This window comes from Mobula hypostoma, chromosome 1 (genome assembly GCF_963921235.1).
Source record: "Mobula hypostoma chromosome 1, sMobHyp1.1, whole genome shotgun sequence".
Classification (NCBI taxonomy): domain Eukaryota; kingdom Metazoa; phylum Chordata; class Chondrichthyes; order Myliobatiformes; family Myliobatidae; genus Mobula; species Mobula hypostoma.
Window position 1 is genome coordinate 187,752,188 of NC_086097.1, and position 19,029 is coordinate 187,771,216.

The 19,029-nt window shown below is 38.6% G+C and overlaps 1 protein-coding gene across 1 annotated transcript in view; it reads left to right on the plus strand.

The window, feature by feature from the left end:
- LOC134353568 (matrix metalloproteinase-16-like) overlaps positions 1–19,029 on the plus strand; it is a 227,297-nt gene that overhangs the window by 140,325 nt on the left and 67,943 nt on the right. Inside the window, exons 5-6 of the mRNA XM_063061627.1 lie at positions 8,998–9,159; positions 10,748–10,965. Of these exons, the coding sequence (XP_062917697.1) occupies positions 8,998–9,159; positions 10,748–10,965 (380 nt within the window). The remainder of the gene's footprint in view (positions 1–8,997; positions 9,160–10,747; positions 10,966–19,029) is intronic.

Consider the following 19,029-nt stretch of genomic DNA (forward strand, 5'->3'; position numbering starts at 1 on the left):
GAAATCGTCTATCCTTGAATAGGCTGAATGAGGGAAAGAGTAATGTGTATAATCTTTACTAGTAGGGTGTAATTCCCTCCAGACATCTATAATTCCCAACTCCTCCATCAATGAATTCATTTTCCGAGTCAGAGGTTTATTCTGAGTAACTATTCTTGAAGAATCTAATACAGGATTTAATCTAATATTAAAATCTCCTCCACAAATTACTACCCCTTGAGAACTGACCATTAGGTCAAAAATGTGTCTATAAAATGACCATTCACAACCTGGAGGAGCATAAACATTCAGCAATGTTATTTCTGTACCTTCTATTCTTCCTGTAATTTTTACAAACCGTCCTTCTTTGTCTTTAGTCTCTGAAATATGTTCATAATTAAGAGTACTTGATATTAAAGTAGCTACCCCTCTTTTGTGACTCAATTTATATGATGAATAAAATACATGCTTAAAGCCCATTCTTTTTAATTTTCCATGTTCAGATTGGCTCATATGTGTTTCCTGGAGGAAAGCTATTTGTGCCCTCTCTTTTCTCAATTTAGACATAATCTTATTTCTTTTAATTGGATTCAAAACCCCATTAACATTATAGGAAATTATTTTTACCAATTCAGTTTGCATTTTTCTCTAGTAGAAAAAAAACACTCTCCTTTTCTAAACAAACAGTAAGCAATCCCTTCTCAACAGTAAACCAAGACATATAACCACACCCTAGACATTTTTGAACATATAACATTTGAAAATTTTTCCCGACTTCCCACAGTGAGGCCTGAGCACCGACCCACTTCAGTTCAGAGGGATAACCTCTATCTTCACCCTGTGTTAGAGGGCCCTCAGCAGTTTGAATAGTCATAGAGAATTTTCTCCTATTTATGTCTCGACCAAATTGCTATCATTCAAGTTATTCCGCCTAGTTTATTTTCAGTTACCAGTTTTCATTTTACCTTTAAGTCCGATTTACTCTTTTCAGTCATTTCTCTTAATTAATCTGTGTTCTCTGTACATTCTGAATATTTGCAGCTTTTCCTTGTAGTTTGACACTCTGGTTCGTGTGGAGCGTCCTCACCCCACTAACTGCCACGACTTCTGCCGAATCCTCTCCAGTAGCGACTCCGGTTGGGTGATAACTCTAATAGGTAGTCCCCGGTCCGCCAGGTCCAACGTTGCCTCCTCCACCGTAACGTAAGTTTTTGTCCCTTCGTCGTAAAAGACTTTCAGCCGAGCTGGATACAGGGTCTGAAATCTGATGTTGTTTTCCTTCAGGACCCTCCGTGTTTCCGCATATTCCTTCCGTCTGGCAAGAATCCCCAGTGCGTAGTCGTGGTCTAAACTGATTTTACAGTTGTTCCACATGAAATCTTTATTTTGCCATGCCCTTTTAAGCACCTCTTCCTTCGTTCTGTAACTGAGAAATCTGACCAGAATCGATCTGGGCTGGGCGCCTGTTGGAGGCTGTGATGCCAACGCGCGGTGAGCCCTTTCTATCTGTAAGTCTTTTGCAGCCGGTTTATCAAGGTTCTCTCTAAGCAGCTTCTCTATGAAGGGAATCATCAATTCGGGTTTACCTTCAGTTCCTTCAGGAACTCTGTAAATCCTCACATTTTCCCTTCTTGAGCGGCCTTCTTGATCTATTAGTTTCCACTGGAGCTGGTCTTGAAGCTTCAGCATTTCTGCTATCACTTCCTCGGCGTTTTGTAGCTTCTCTTCAATTCCAACAATCCTCGCTTCGGCTTCATCTATCCTCGAGTTAGTTATTACTATTTCTCCTTTAATATCTTCCAGCTGTTTGCTGTTATCTTGTCGGAACTCGCGAATCTCTCCGAGAATCAAAGACAGAGTCACCGATTCCCCCTCATTATCTCCGTCCTGGCTTGCCGTGGGGGAGCTAGGCCCCTCACCTTGCTGCATCTCTTTATGTTTATCAGCCTTTGGGCACTCATTTTTTTTAAATGATCTCTTTTGTGGTGCCCTTTGAAAGTCAACATCATACTGACTGATTGGGCCATATTATTCTGTTAATGAAAATGGTTTAATTTAATATCAGAGAATATATACAACCTGCAACTCTTACTCTTCTTGGACATCCATGAAGCAGAAAAACCCCAGAAGAATGAATGAGAGAAAGCATTAGATCCCCAAAGCCCCCCACCCCCATGCACAAAGTGCAATTAAGCCTCCCACTTTTGGAACTGAAACATTCCAAAAGACTTCACTGCTTCCCGAACAACAAACCATGGGTCACCAGTGGTCTAAAGGCTCCTCTCAACCACAAAAAGAGAGCCTTTAGATCAGGAGACTGGGAGAAATTGAAACGTGTGCGGAGGGAGCTAAAAGAGAAGATCAAGGTTGTTTAAGAGGAATACAGGAGAGAGATGGGAAAAAGCTTGGGCAGAGTTGCACATAGGAGGTGTGGAGCGGCATGAAGAACTTCACTGGCTTCAATCAGCCTAGCTGTAGAGCCTTGTAATGCAGCTGTGAATGGGATAATGAGGTAAACAAATTCTTCAATAGGCTTGACAATTGTCCTCCTGTTCACTCCTCCTCTCAGCACACCAGTCCAGGTGCCGAGGCACCCACACCTACCCTCCTCCTCTCCCCCCACCCTAGTTCAACACGTGGATCAACAACTCATAGGCTACCACTGTCTTAATCCCCTCCTTACTCTGCAGCTGCCATCCATATCTCCACATACCAACTTCACTCCCCACCTTTCACCAACTCCCCAGCCATCACGGACTCACCTTCACTACTGAGCAGGTGAGAAGAGCTCTGGGGAACCTGAGGCATGGCAAAGTATTGGGATCAGATGGTGAGATCCAGAGGAGTGTGCTGACCAGTCGTGTGGAGTTCTCTAGTGCATTTTCAATCTGAGTCTCAGCCTGGAAAAGGTCCTGATTATGTGGAAAACATCACGTGTGGTCCCAGTACCCAAGGAGGGCCAACTGAAAGTCTTGAATAACTACCGTCCAGTGGCCCTGACCTCACACATCATGAAGACCCCAGAGAGGCTGATCTTGGCTCGCCTCCGATCCCTGGTCAGATCAGCGCTCAATCTCCTGCAGTTTGCCTAACAGGAGTACATTGGAGTCAATGATGCTGTCATCTACCTGCTGAACAGAGCCTACTCCCATTTGGATAAGTAGGGCAGTACTGTGAAGATCATGTTTTTTGATTTCTCAAGCACCTTCAATACAATACAGCCCTCATTATTGGGAGAAAAGCTCTGTTCCATTGTATCCTGGATAATGGACTACCCGACTGGCAAACCACAGTTTGTGTGGCTTCAGAGCTGTGTGTCAGACAAGATTATAAGCAGCACTGGGGCCCCACAGGGAGCTGTATTGGCTCTCTTCCTTCCTGCTTACCCTGTATACCTGAAACTTTAGAAACAACACTGAGTCATGTCATCTGCAGAAATTCTCTGATGACTCAGCAATAGTTGGGTGTATAAAGAGAGCACAAGAGGATGAATTCAGGGCTGTGGTGGAGGACTTTGTCAAATGGTGCAAGCCCTGAATCATCTGCACATGAACATCAGTAAGACAAAGGAGATGGTGATGGACGTTATTGAAGACTAAGGTTGCACTGGTCCCTGTTGCTATTGATGGTGAGGATGTGGATATGGTGACGACCTACGAGTACCTGGAGTACTTGAGTGGAGCACCAACACAGAGGCTGCGTACAAGAAGGGCCAGAGTCACCTCTGCTTCCTGAGGGATACTAAGGACCGTTGAAGTATGCAGGCCTTTCCATCACATGTTCCACCAGTCTGTTTTACCAGTACAATCTTCTATGCGGTGGTACGCTGGGGTAATGGAATCAACACGGGTCTTACCAACAAGCTCAATAAACCGATTAGAAAGGCTAGCTCTGTTATCGGAGTCAAACTAGACACACTGAGATTGTGGTAGAACGAAGGACCCTATGGAAAATCCTGGCACTTCTGGACAACGTTTCTCACCCTCTGCATGACACCTTGGGTGAACAGAGGAACTCTTTTAGTCATAAGCTAAGGCAACTGCGCTGCTCCAAAGAGTGCTATATGAAGTAATTCTTACACTCAGCCATTAGGCTCTTTAATGAATCAACCTATAGCTGGGGAAGTGATGACACCCCAACCCTCCAATGTTAGCCTGTTCAAGATAACTTATTTTTTATTCTTCTAATATTTGTATACCTGTGCAGTTGTAATGCTACTGTGACACTGATTTTATTTTTTTTCTTATATTCTAAATATTCATGTTTATTTTATATTTTAATTTTAATCGGTTTTTAAAGACAATTTTGAGAGTTATCTGTCACAACTGCTAATCAAGGACTAAGTGACATTTTGGGAAGCGGCGGGGGGATAGTACATGAAAAGAGGAATTGTCAAATAGGGTTTGCCAGATTTACCCCTCAGGATTAATCTTTGATTTGCATCAGCAAGCTAATTCAAACTTCCATTCCTTTACCAAGGAAATAAATTATATGAGATCATGATGACAGCAGCTTATCAAGAAAATAATCACTTCTGGAAATCAGCTTCCAAAGCATCTGGGATGAACATTTCTTCCTTTTGCTTACTAGGAGAATCCCAAGTGACATGGATGTGAGGATACTTGCCCTGTCTTGTGTTTGCATGCTTTGTCGCAGCAAAGATCACCAGGATGGCAAAATGTGTCTTGAAAATGAATCTCTGGATAGTCTATGATGACATCCTGTTCATACTTTGATAATAAATTTACTTTTGAACTTTGAAAAATCATTTAATATTTATATCTTTTACTTGTTTGTGAATGCAAATCCTTGCCTTCATCACTGGCCCCCGTTACATGGAGTTGGGGTGAGGGTGAGTGTGAGCCATTCATTCAGTGCAGTGGACAGGTTGGCACTGCTCCACAGGTTGTGCATTATAAACCATAAATTTATGTTTTCCTGGAGTCTCTTACAACCCTGCTTATTAAATTGCAGAATTGTATATTGCCTGTCAATTTCGAAGCTTTGCACCCTACACATAGTTCCACATCATTAATATAAAATACAGGAAAAAGAAGCAATGGGATGAGTACTGATCAGATTGGAGACCCTACAACACAGATCTGTCAAATCATATTAAAATGTACATAGTAAATGTTTTAAAAAATCTTCTGCCCTCATAAAACTGAAGTGATAACAAAATCTGAAAATGCATACATATGCTACTGCTGGAAATTTCTGTGCAAAGACCCTATTCACATTTGTGCAGTTTCAGATATTGTCAGATTGTCATTGTTTTGATTGTTGTTATTCCTTGGCTCTGTTTTGTCCTAACTCTGTATTCAAGTCAAAGTGGCCTTTATTTTCCTGTATGTGATTCATCAATTTGAATTGCTGTTGGAAACCTGACATTTTATGCTTGTTTGACTTCTGCTTTCAAAACCAGCATCATGAATTTGTTCAGCCATCCTGCATGTATCTTATGCGTTTGGATGTGTGTGAAGGTTTGTGTATATATCTCTAAAAACAGGAACTGATACTGGCTAAAATTAATGTAGTTTATCTTAGCTAATTTATTAGTAGAAACATCCTGGATGATTTTACACAAATGTGCATATTGGTTTATGAAGCAGTTCATGGTCAATCATGCATGCCGCTAATTTTATTTTCAAGTTTTCACTCTTTCATCCTGAAGGTAGTGACTCATACTTCGGTTTTGATCACAGATGCTGCATCTCTTCAAAGCAAAGTATTGTGTTCTTCATTACTCAGCCTGTGTAGCTAGTGCCTTATTTAAGTGTAAAGGGCATTACTGCTGAGCCATGTAGGGTCCGATACTCATTCTGCAATAAGGTCTATTTAATGTCAATTAAAGAGGAACCTTTCCCTAGTGATTCTTCTTGCTGTAGACAAATGGGCTATATATTTATTTGAGACTCTTCAAATTAATGCCATAATTTTTATCATTGTAGGAAGTGTCAATTTACCTCTGTTAGCGCTGTACAAGTTTGATTGCTTTAGTATCCATTTATCTTCAGCACCCAGTATTTGTTTCCATTCCAATCAATAAAACAGAATGTGGGCATGATTATAACAAGCAAACAATCTCATTCAACTCTTACTTGAGATAAATTTAAATTTCAGTCTCCACTTCCAAGAAAGCTCTGGTGCTGCAGAGAGAGGAAAGAAAGTCCTTGCTCATTTGAAAATTGGGCCAGTGGAATGTAATGCTGCTCAGTATGCACACTGGGGGTAGTATTAACAGATTCACATGACACAGAAGGTTGATTTTAGACTTCGTGTAACTCCACTCAACAGGATTATGACCGCAACGGTCATAATGTCGTAAGCTTTGAAGTACCTGTGTCATAATTTTCCCACCTGGACCTTCATCAAAGTGCCAGAGTAATGGCAGTTCAATTGCAATGAGTACTTTAGAAAGACTTCAAGGGACCACAGGGACCATTCACTCAGTATTCTCCTTTAATTTTATAGGTTCATAGAAGAGAATATGGAACTTAACTGGAAGTAACATTAGGGCTCCTCTCTGAAACTCTACCCTCAAAATAAACTTCTTTTACAAAATTAGAAAAAGAGATTATTTTTGGAAAAGGCTGGAGAATGTTCCTCTTTTACATCTCCTTGGGTTACTTCAGACAACTCCAGAGCCTTGCAAGCATGCTACCTGCTACTTCAAATATAATCAACTCAACCTCACTGGAGGCAAGATCATTTCCGTCTGACTTTTACACTGCAAAGAAAAAAATTGCATTATCCTGTGTGGGAAATACAAATGATGATGATATGGTACCACAAGAGATGGGCTGAGTTTAAAGGCCAGAAAATACCCCAAGAACAGCAAGAACTGTAGCTCTTGAAGTTAGAATGGAAGACACATTTACTGATATCCCAAGGAAAAAAGAAATAGAGTGCCACAACATTGCTTTTAGATAAACAGATACTTTATTGATCCCAAAGGAAATTACAGTGTCATAGTAGGATTACAAGTGCACAGATATAAATATTAGAAGAGAAGTAGAAAGAATAAAACATGAGTTACCACAAACAGTCTAACAGGAGGAGGTCATCACTTCCCCGGCTATAGATTCATTCATTATAGAGCCTAATAACTGAGGATAAGAATGGCCCTCATATGGCGCTGTTTGGAGTAGCGCAGTTGTCTTGGTCCATTACTAAAAGTGTTCCTCTGTTCAGCCAAGGTGGCATGCAGAGGGGGAGAAACACTGTACAGAATTGCCAGACGAAGGGTCTCGGCCTGAAACGTCGACTGCGCCTCTTCCTATAGATGCTACTTGGCCTGCTGCGTTCACCAGCAACTTTGATGTATGTTGACAGAATTGCCAGGTGTTTTTGTAGGGTTAAAATACCTCACTGCTGAAGATGGTCCTATTGCTGATAATTAAAATAGTCCCTATCCTATGACTATCCCAAACTGTAATGATCATTTTGCTTAAAAAAAAATCAGTTGATTTCACTGGACATTTTTTTTTTTTTGAAAGTCTTGCTTCCTGAGAATTTTTTTTTGTTTATGATATGGTTTGAAGCTGAACACAAATATAATTTCAGACTACTTGTATCGCATAGGAATTTAGAGAAACAAGAATTTTTATTGAATATAATAGACTTAATTGCCTAACTGTGCTGATGCTTTGCAATAATTCGACTAAGCTAAAAATGCTTTGTTGGTGATTTCATTTGTACTCAGTGTCTTCTTGCTTAAGTGTCCAACAATAATCAGCCAGCATTGATGGATTCCAATTGCCCTGATACAGTTTCTCCATGGCTGCAATGTCCAGATGAAACCTTTCACCATGCTCATCGCTGATATTGTTGAGATTTGCAGGGAAGAAGTCTAAATGGGAATGCAGAAAATGAATCTTTAGGAGCATGGTTGCACTTCATGATTTTGTGTGCTTGAAGAATGTTGACAACATTTGCATGTAGTTTGGTGCTCTGTAGTTGCCAAGAAAATTTCCAATAACATCCTTGAATGCCTTTCATGTGATTTTCTCCGAGGCTACTAGAAGTTCTTTGAATTGTCGGTCATTGATGACCTGTTTGATTTGTGTACCAACAAAAATGCCTTCCTTAATCTTGGCATCAGTTATTCTGACTTGAATTATGAATTGAAATAACAAATATAGATGATTTCAATTTTTTTTTAAAAGTGTGACAGGGAAATTTATGGTGATTTCCATGATCACCAGCCCAAAATCCATAAGGTACACCCAAAAATCAAACTTCATTTCAGTAGAGAGACTGAAGAGAAACTCAGCCAAAATGCATGCAAATCTATTCAAATCATTTATCGTTACCCCTGCTTGCAATATTGCTCCAGCTGATAGGGGAGCAAGAGTCATTTCCTCTAATAAATCCTAAAATAGTATAGCAAATCTGATCTGAGAACAAAGATATCTATGTGGACAGCCACATCTCACAGAAAACAAGTTTCACGTAAACAAGCAAATGTGATATAATCACTTCTAATATATACAGATTCTAATTTCTTGGGAACAAAAGTAACTACCTTGATGATAATTATACTATGAATTTACAAAACATGCACTTACGCTGGAAAATCTATCTATCGACTGATGTTACAGATGATAAAATCAGGAATCATTGTAGAGTAATATTTGTATAGCGTTATAAGATTAAGAACTTTTTTTAATGGTTGGTACAGGTTTGTTAGCATCTTCTGCAGATTAGCTTCCACACTTGGATGCTGCTCATTTTAATTCGAATATGAAGGAAGAAATTTGAATATACTTATTCTCTAAAGAAGCTAATGTATCTCTGCTAACAGTAGGAATGCAATATTTGATTCATAATTCTTTAAGCATAGTTAATAAAATTGAATCTACCTTCTAACATGACTTTTTCTCTGCCCTGCTTGTTCTGCTTATTCTTTTTTGCTTCACCAATATTATTTCCCTATAAGTTATCACAGAATTTAGAAATCGTTTTTACGTTTACATGTAGGAATCACTTTGGATCTTTTGTCTTTTTCTATTGTAGGAAATGACTTATTTCTGGTTGCAGTTCATGAGCTTGGCCATGCCCTTGGCCTGGAACACTCCAATGATCCCAGTGCAATAATGGCTCCATTTTACCAGTATATGGACACAGAACAATTTCAACTGCCGCAAGATGACTTGCAGGGCATACAGAAGATATATGGTTTGTAACCATATTTGCTTACTTGCATTGCTTGCACAATTTGTTTTTTTTTTCTCTGCACTTTGGGTGGTTGACTATATTCTTTTTTTTAATGTGGTCTATTGAGTTTCTTTCTTTTGTGGCTGCCTGTAAGGAGACGAATCTCAAGGTTGTATAAAGTGTACACACTTATGATGTATGTTATCACCTTGCCACCCAGACATAATATTGATGTTGCCCATTCATATTGTGAGAAATGAAAAGTGCACATGTAACACCTGTGTAGCACCAGTCTTATCGCTTGTGACTAGTCGCCGCACTCTTTGAGAAAATCAGTCTACACTAGGTGCTAGTAGGCCATCAGAAGAATCCAGGTTTCGGAAGGAGGCAGTGAATAGAAACCACACACTTCTGGAGATAAGTTTTGTTTCTAAGGCAAAAAACAATATGTACAAAATACTTACATGAGCAAGAACAATTCAAAATTCCAACTTTCTGTTTAGGTTTCAAATCCGGGATATCAAACCAAAACAAATTCCTTTTTAATTGGAATCAGTAAGATTCCTTTATTACTCTAATCTCTCTGACTAATTAGATCCAGTGTTATTCCCTATTTAAAAGTTTGCAGACTAATCTTTCCTTTTTACTTATCCCTAGTTTTAGTTAGAAAATCAAATGCAATTCCTATTCTTAAGTATTATAGTTAACTTCAGTTTCAGGCAATATATCTACAAGTTTCAATTCAAATTCTAAAATTATACATACAGTTTAACTCCTTTCACGACAATTCTCCAACATTACAACTTTTAAACAAAGTAAATCTATTCAGTAACTTATCAAAGTCTTTGCAAAAATAATCAATTCTTGCAGAAAATCAAATTCTGATTCTTCGAATGAAAATAACTTGTACATCCAACTTGTAAATCAGCGTCATGATACATTTTCGTTCCCGCACTGTTTCGTCAAATCTTGGGCAGCTCGTCATCTTCTTTCTTAGTTCATTGAAATGAAATAGTTTATCATCCAAGGGAAGTCAATTCACAAACTTGTACAAAAACTTGACCAAATCCCTTGGTGTGATTTTACAAAACTAATTCTCAACTACACGGTAGGGATCTTTGACACTCAACTCTGCCAATATTGTCTCATTATAGCTGCTGTGTGTTATAGCCATAGCTTCAATACATCTTTTGTCGCTATTGTTTCTCCTCCAGGGGTTTCACCCTGAGGTTTTCAAGTTAGTAGGGTAAAGATACTCACTACTAATTCCACTCTTAACAGTTTGTCTTTAGCTTCTAACTGTTGCTGCGTTTCTCTCATCCGTGCCTGCGTCAGCCATGCCCTGCCCTCACGTAGCATTCTTTTTTTCAAATTCTCTTCTTTTTAAATCGGTAAACCTCATTTTCCTCCCTTCGCAGTTGGAACTTACTAACATTACATCTTTGGGTTTAATTAAGCTGGGTTACACATGGTTTTTAAAAACTGTGGCATTACATAAAATCAGTTTTATGCTCAAGTGGCAAGTTGAAAACCCATTCCCTTTTTAATATCCAGAAGTTATTAAATGTTGTTTACAACTTTATGACTTTCCGTCTACATTTTTACATAGGCCCACCAGAAAAGATTGCACAACCAACAAAACCTTTAACCACAGTGCCACCACATCGCTCCAATCCACCATCAGATCCTCGGAAACCTAACAGACAACCACGACCTCCTCGCCCACCTACCAGGGATAAACCTTCCCATCCGGGTATTAAGCCCAATATCTGTGATGGAAATTTCAATACATTGGCCATTTTACGTGGTGAAATGTTTGTTTTCAAGGTAAGAGCTGATAAATATGTACATAATATGCATATGTGCATTTCAGAGTAATATCTTTCATGACAAAATGTTCACGTTAATTTTGCTAGAAAATGTGTCTTTTAATCTTAATATATACACACCTAGTAGCTGTTAATGTAGATAGTGTAGAGTAATCAATGAATGTGTGGGATGGATGTGGCCTTGCTTAGCATTGTTTATTTCAGGCTAAAAAAGTAACAGAGGGTAGGGTCACCATCTAATCATGTTTTACCTCACCACATTTTGATAAATAGTTTTGAAAATTTTACACTGCATGTTCTCTCTTTGTCAAATTCTTAATCCTTTCAGTCAAGTAACATTCAGGATTGAAAAATGATATAACTCAAAAACAGAATTAACACTTCCACACACTTAAAAAGGTAAATGCTAGAATTGCATGTCTATATTGAACCGTCGATAGTTACATGGAAAACTAGGCCAATACAGTTGCTGAGAAATCATATTATGCAATCATAGTTTCAGAAAAGCTGAAGCAGGACTATTTAAGTTTAAGTTTGTTGGTTATCCAGCTGAAGAATTACCCCAGTTCCTTCCACTCACCATGAAAGCTTCCTGACCTCCTGAAAATTTCCAGTATTCTTTATTTTTATTGCAGATTTCTAGTATTTGCAATATTTCATGTCAAGATAATTTACTTTTACAGCTTTTATTTAATTGAGCAAAATTTATTAGGCATTTTTATTTTGTTAAACTTTGCAGTTTTATAACTAAATTTTAACGTTTGAATAATTTTTATTGCATTTGAGGGTACATTTACAGTAGATAGCAGACACTGAAACATTGATCAGAATGATATTTTCAATTGATACTCACAGTATTGCAGACTTTTACTGCCCTCATTTATCTGCAATTGTTGTGAAAATAACTTGGGAAAAGTTTTCAAACAGTATATTTTATTGCCTATAGTTTTCAAGAAAATATTTTAAAGCTTTCATTTTTACACATCCTATTTGGCCTTCAACAGCCTTAGAAACATAAACTGCTGAGCAGACAGAGCTGTGATTGATGGTTACTGAATGATACAGTGAATGATAAGAGAATTAATGTCACATTGTTCAGTGCAGAGGCTAATTATATATAGTACAACAAGTCTTCTGTATCGGAGCTTGGTCTATTGTTTATTTTAGCTGTTCCAATCAATCTTATTTCATCCCTTTACCCTCTCCCCACCCCACAAATGCTACCAATGGTTTCTTGCAGTCTGTTGAAATTGGGTCAAATTTTATGATGTATGGAGAGTTGGGCAAGTTATGAATAAATAAAATAAAACTGAGCCCAAAAATGATGGTGTCAATACTATATGCTGATCCACAGTAAGCAGACCAGGTTAGGATGAAATGGCAGATAATGCTCCTTCACCAATTTTGTTTTTAGGTATCATTTCCATTACTTTAAATGTCCTGCATCTATGCACTTAAAGGGTTGTGTAGTTTATGATTGAAAATAGCCGCTGCATTGCAGAGTCCTTGATATGCTTTTTTGAAGAGAAAGTCTCAGGTGGAAAAAGATTGGAAGTTAGGAAAGCCCAGGATTTTCAGATTGGGTTTTAAACAATCTTACGATTGTTTCTAAAATGGTTCTTTAAGGAGGTGCACCCCATAGGAAATGAATGCACCTATGTGATCAGACTTTTTATAACTGAGGAAATGAATGAAAATCTTCTCTATATATAGCAGAGGTGGCCAGACAGCAGCTCGTAACCCACATGCAGCCTTTCCGCTTTAAGTGTCATGCTCAGATTCCACACAAGACAAATATTTATTCTGGTCCATCAGTATATATTAAGTAGAAGGATACTGAGAAGCTACTCATTCAGCACACAGTATCCTCCGACCTCACCAGGAATGCAATGGAAAGGCAATGTCCCATTATGTTAGTAAATGCTCACTGGGGATTGAGAGAAAGTGCTATGAAAACCAATGCACTTCACCTTCTAATCGCATGAGACTGGCCATAAAATGTACACTACATTTTGGGATTGTGGGATATATTGATGGTCAGACTGCATTCAGCCAAAGGAAAGCCTGATAGTTCCCTGAAGGATATTTCTTTTGTTTGGAGGATCTATACAAAGGAAGTTGCTCTCGCTATTATTAAAATCCAAGTGTCCATTGACCGACAATAATTTTAAGGATCAAACGAAGAGATGAAAAAGAAATGAGAAATGTAGGCCAGAAAGAAATAAGAGTTTGCATTTACTATTTACAAAGGCAAGCCACTATGTATTATGAGCAAAGTATTACTTATTACAAAGTGATTACCTGGAATGAATCAAAAGTCTACATCCAAAAATATTGTCTTGGAAAAGCATCAAGGAAAAACAAAGGAAACTACTTCAAAGTCATGTCTAAACAGCTAATTAACATCACGAAGGCTGAGAGAACAAGAGAACAGAGTTCTAAAGTTCAGAAATTTATTCATATTCTGGTGGAGAAATTATTAAGAAAGTATTGTAGAACAGGCTGCAACTGTAGACCATAAGACCATAAGACATACAAGCAAGACATAGGAACAAAATTAGGTCATTCAATCCATTGAGTCTGCTCCGCCATTCCATCATGGCTAACTTATTATCCCTCAACCCCATTCTCCTGTCTTCTTCCCATAACCTTTGATGGCCTCACGAATCAAGAACCTATCACCCTCCACTTCAAATATACCCAATGAAATATACCCATCCACAGCAAATTCCACAGTTTCACCACCCTCTGGCTAAAGAAATTCCTCATCATCTCTGTTCTAAAGGGGTGTTCTTCTATTCTGTGATTGTGCCCTCTGGTCCTTGACTCCCCCACTATAGGAAACATCTTCTCCACTTTCATCTGTCTCGGTCTTTCAACATTTGATAGATTTAATTGGGATCCCACTCATTCTTCTAAACTCTAACAAGTACAAAATCAGAGTCCTGAAATGCTCCTCATACATTAACCCTTTCATTCCCAGGGTCATGCTCTGAATCTCCTCTGGGCCTTCTCCAATGCCAGCACATCCTTTCTTAGGTAAGGGGCCCAAAGCTGCTCATGATACATCAAGTGCAGTCTGACCAGTGCTTTATAAAACCTCACCATTCCATCCTTGCTTTTACTGTATATACTTGTTCTCTCAAAATGAACATCAAAATTGCATTTGCCTTCCTTACCACTGACTCAACCTGCCAGTTAACCTTTAGGGAATCCTGTATGAGGACACCCAAGTTCCTTTGCACCTCTGATTTCTGAATTTGTTCTTCATTTAGAAAATAATGCATGCCTTTATTCCTTCTACAAAAGTGCATGGACATGTACTTCCCTACACTGTATACCATCTGCCACTTCTTCGCCCATTTTACTAATCCACCTTAAGTCCCTATACAGACTCGTTGCTTCCACAACAGTACCAGTCCCTCCACTTATCTTTGTATCATCTGCAACTTGGCCACAAATCCATCAATTTCATTATCCAATTCATTAACATATAACATGAAAAGAAGCAGTCCCAAAACTGACACCTGCAGTACACCACTAGTCAAAAGCACCCAACCTGAAACAGTCCATGTTTCCCACTCTTTACCTCCTGCCAGTTACCCAATCCTCTACTCAAACTCCAGGAGGACAAAGCTTTAAAGATGATGCACAAATCACAATATACAATTGGATATTGTTGACAAGTGCCAAAAATAAAGTATCTTCAACTTAAGTCTAGTGAACAAAGTATGAATAATTGCACTCTATAACAAAGTTCATCAAATCAAAGACTATTGAACAGACTTCTTGGATGATGAGATGGACTCCTCACCTCATGATTTACCTCATTATGACTTTACCCCATAATCTCTACTTGCACTGTAACTTTCTCTGCAACTGTTACACTATATTGTGCCTATCACCTGCCAGTTTGTACTCCCTCCCCTCTCCCCACCTTCATATTCTGGCTTCTTCCACCTTCTTTGCAATCCTGATGAAGGGTCCCAGTTGGAAAAAAAACTGTTTATTCCTCTCCATGGACCTGCTGAGTTCCTCCATCATTTTGTGTATTGCTCTGGATTTCCAGCATCTGCAGAATCTCTTGTGCTTACTATATTCTGCACTCTGCTTTGGCTTTTCCCTTGTTCTACCTCAATGTACTGATGTGAAATAATCTATATGGATTGCATGCAAAAGTAAAGTTTTTTCACTGTACAACGGTACATGTGACGATAATTAACCAAATACCATTTACCAATTATCAATAACCTTTCCAAAAACTTAAATCCAGTGTGTCGACTTGCTGACCTCCTAATCAGCCATGACGTAGGTCACAAGTATTTAGTGTTGATTTTCTATCTATAAGATGATGTTTTAGCGATTAAAAATGCATGCAGAAAAGTCATAAGTGACTTGTATATTATCACATGTGGATCCATATATAGGCTGTGGTTATTATTGAGCGAGGTACAAGAAGTTAGTTTGCATCATGGTAATATTACTAAAAATAGGCTTGCTTCATTCAGAAATCCCTTAATACAGTGTATGTACGAATTTATTTATTTAGTGACACAGCACGGAGTAGGCCCTTCAGCCCTTTGAGTCACACCACTGCAGCAACCCCACAACCCCGATTAACCCTCACCTAATCACAGGACAATTTACAATGACCAATTGACCTACTACCCAATACATCTCTGGACGGTGGGAGGAAACCAGAGCACCTGGGAAAAGCCACAGGGAGGACATACAGAAGCTCCTTATGGAATGGCACCAGAGTTGAACCCAAAGTCTGGAACGCCCTGAACTGAAATAGCATCATGCTAATCACAACACTACCGTAAGCTAGTGTCTATAGGTTTGGCCCTGCCTATATCTTAGTTTTAATTATCTAAATACTACAGAATGCAAACATAGTATATTACTGTGCACTCTAAAAATAGTTATGATCAAAGTAGCTTCACAGGCTGTATTTCCACAGGAAACTAGAACAGCAGGAATGCCAGGTCTGTTGATGGAGTGTGCGTAGTTAAGATTCATCATTACATTAGGGACCAGCTGGCTAAGATAAAGCTGTCTTGTAATTAATTTTATTATTATACATAATTTTATTCATTTATTCTCACTTCATACAAAATATCCAACTATACTAGTGGGACACAGCAGTCAGTTCCATATTCTGAAGCTACCAATGTAATGACTATTTACAAATGTTTCAAAATTTTTGGCTATAGAAGTCACATGAAAGACTCATCAATTGCTTGCAAATTCAAATGAATTTAAACTTCAAAGGTTCATTTTATTCTCAATGTATGCATGCACAATACAACTCTGATATTCGTCTTTCCCCGGATAACCATGAAATGCAGAAAAACAACTACAGAAGCCATTGAAAGAACAGACAGCAACCCCCTCCCTAAATAAAAAGGAAAAAGAACACCCCTCCCACTCCTTCTCTCACACAAAAGCTGACAGATCGCCCACATGGAAAACAAGAGCTGGAACACCAAACATCAAACCCCCAATTCCCTCCCTCACAAAAAACAGTGAAAATAACATCAAACCCCCTCCCTGGCAAAAATGTACAACAATAACATCAGACCTCTAAACACACTCTCATGCACAAAAACTAAAAGATCACCCACAGAGAACCAACACAAACATTAGACCCCAAATCCCCAACCCCTGTCTCTCTCAAAAACTAACGTCACTCACTCAGAACCCCAACCCGCCAATTGACAACAAGAAAGAAAACACAGAAAACTGAAGGAGAGCAATATAAACTACACTTCAATAATCACAATTCTAAGAATTTCAAAAACATCCTCCACAGCAGAATCCAGCTCAGTCCTTCCATAAAGAGTGACCGATCATGCAGGAACAATATTTGTGACTTTCATACGCTGTCACAGATAGGCACACAAAATATACACTTCAACAGTTCTTCAGCTCTGCACTTCTGGCTCCTTCAAAAATGTTTTTTAAAAGTTGTCGTCTTGATCAATCTTTCAATCAACCATTCAGAGATCTCCTTCCTTCACTAAACTCTCATTGGTTTTTCTATTTATTCTTTAGTAAACACCTTGGAATTTTATTTTTACACAAAAGCATCATCTACTTGCAAACCTATTGCTACTGCATTTGAATGCTAACATATTTTTATCTGAGATGCATCATTTTTCTGTAGTTTCCTTTTCAATTTCACATGTATTTAAGTTCATAATAATGCGTACACAAAGTATTTGAGTTATTATAATTATTTACATGATAAATATATCTATCATATCTAACATTTTGTATCCAGTGCCTTGAGCTAGAAGGTGAATAAAGAGAAGCCCTTACTCTGCTCCCATGATATGTTTTTCATTGCACTAGTTTTCTGAAGATTAATGTTTTGGTTTATGACATCTATCATTGTATAATGGCTCAATTGATTGCCCCCAAATTATTATCCATGTGCCCTGCATTTATGTTCCCTCAAAGCCACTTCAACACTGAAAGTAAAATATGCTATATCATGTCGACAAAGGTTCTTAAACATTATCAGTGCTACCAACATGTGATATTTCATTTTTGAGTTTTCCATCTGGCAAGATGGTAGGTCATAAATGCGACCTATTTTGTAATTAAATTAAGTGATCAGCACCTCTGAATTTGTGATAAGCTTTAGGCCAGCTGTTAATTTCCTTGGGTCTGCAATTTGTGGCATTGCCTTGTGAAAGCTGGTGTGACTGACAATGCCCTTAATGTCAATCATGCTAACAGCTGGTAGGGAAAATTTACCTTTGACCACAGCCCCATCATCTATTAAATTCTGGTCTCAAGCCACAAAGCACCCATCAACCTCCTTCTCCCCTCCACACTCCATCAAGCTCTTACCTGAAGGAAAGCTGTAGATTATGCTCCATGCAGTTTGGGTATGTACAGTTTCAGAAGGGGTACAGAAAAAATTTACTAGAATAGTACTAGAGATAAAGGCTGCAATTACATTGAGAGACTGGGAAACTAGAGTTGTTCTCCATGGTGCAAAGAAGATTAAGGGAATATTTGAGAAAAGGAAAAAATGAATTTGATAGAATAAATAATACAAAAAACATTTACAATAACAAGTGGATTAGAAATCATGGCTTTCAATTAGAACCAATAATCATATATTCATTTGGTTACATAGGGTGCGGCACCTAAAGAAAAGTGGGTGCATGTTTAAAGAGTGGAAACATTTTTCGAGCTTTAGGGGATGAATAAAAGTAATGGATATTTTAACGAGCTAGTACAGCGATGATGTCCTATACCATATTATTTTTGGTGATTCTTTGCTTACTTCCAGGTCATTGCATGTCAAACTATTTATTTGGTATATAAATTTACAAGGCTGTTGCCTGGATTGGGGAGCATGCCTCATGAGAATACGTTTCTCCTTGGAGCGACAGAGGATGGTAGGTGACCTGACAGAGGTGTATAAGATGATGAGAGGCGTTGATCATGTGGATAGCCAGAGGCTTTTTCCCCGGGCTGAAATGGCTGGCACAAGAGGGCACAGTTTTAAGGTGCTTGGAAGTAGGGACAGAGGAGATATCAGGGGTAAGTCTTTTTTACGCAGAGAGTGGTGAGTGCATGGAATGGGCTGCCAGCAACGGTGCTGGAGGTGGATACGATGGTGTCTTTTAAGAGACTCCTGGACAGGTACAAGGAGCTCATAAAAATAGAGGGTTATTGGTAACCCTAGGTAATTCCTAAGGTAAGGACATGTTCGGTACAGCTTTGTTGGTTGAAGGGCCTGTATTGTGCTGTAGGTTTTCTATGTTTCTGCGATGCCTTAGAATGTTCCTGAAAGGGAAAGAAGATAAAGTAAGGTCCAATCTACTGTATATCTAAGTCTTTCAGATTCTTAGATAAATGTTGCCTTCCCCCGGTTAAGAGGAAAACATATTCACTGTAATTGAACATCTCTTGGTATTATTTCCAGGCACAATTTTGTCTTTTGTTCTTGTGTAAAAAAAAATTCAAGCTGCATACAAGCAAACTGGAAGCAATTTTCTGCCACTGCCTCTTGACAGGCAACTTTGCCTGTCCGGAGTAC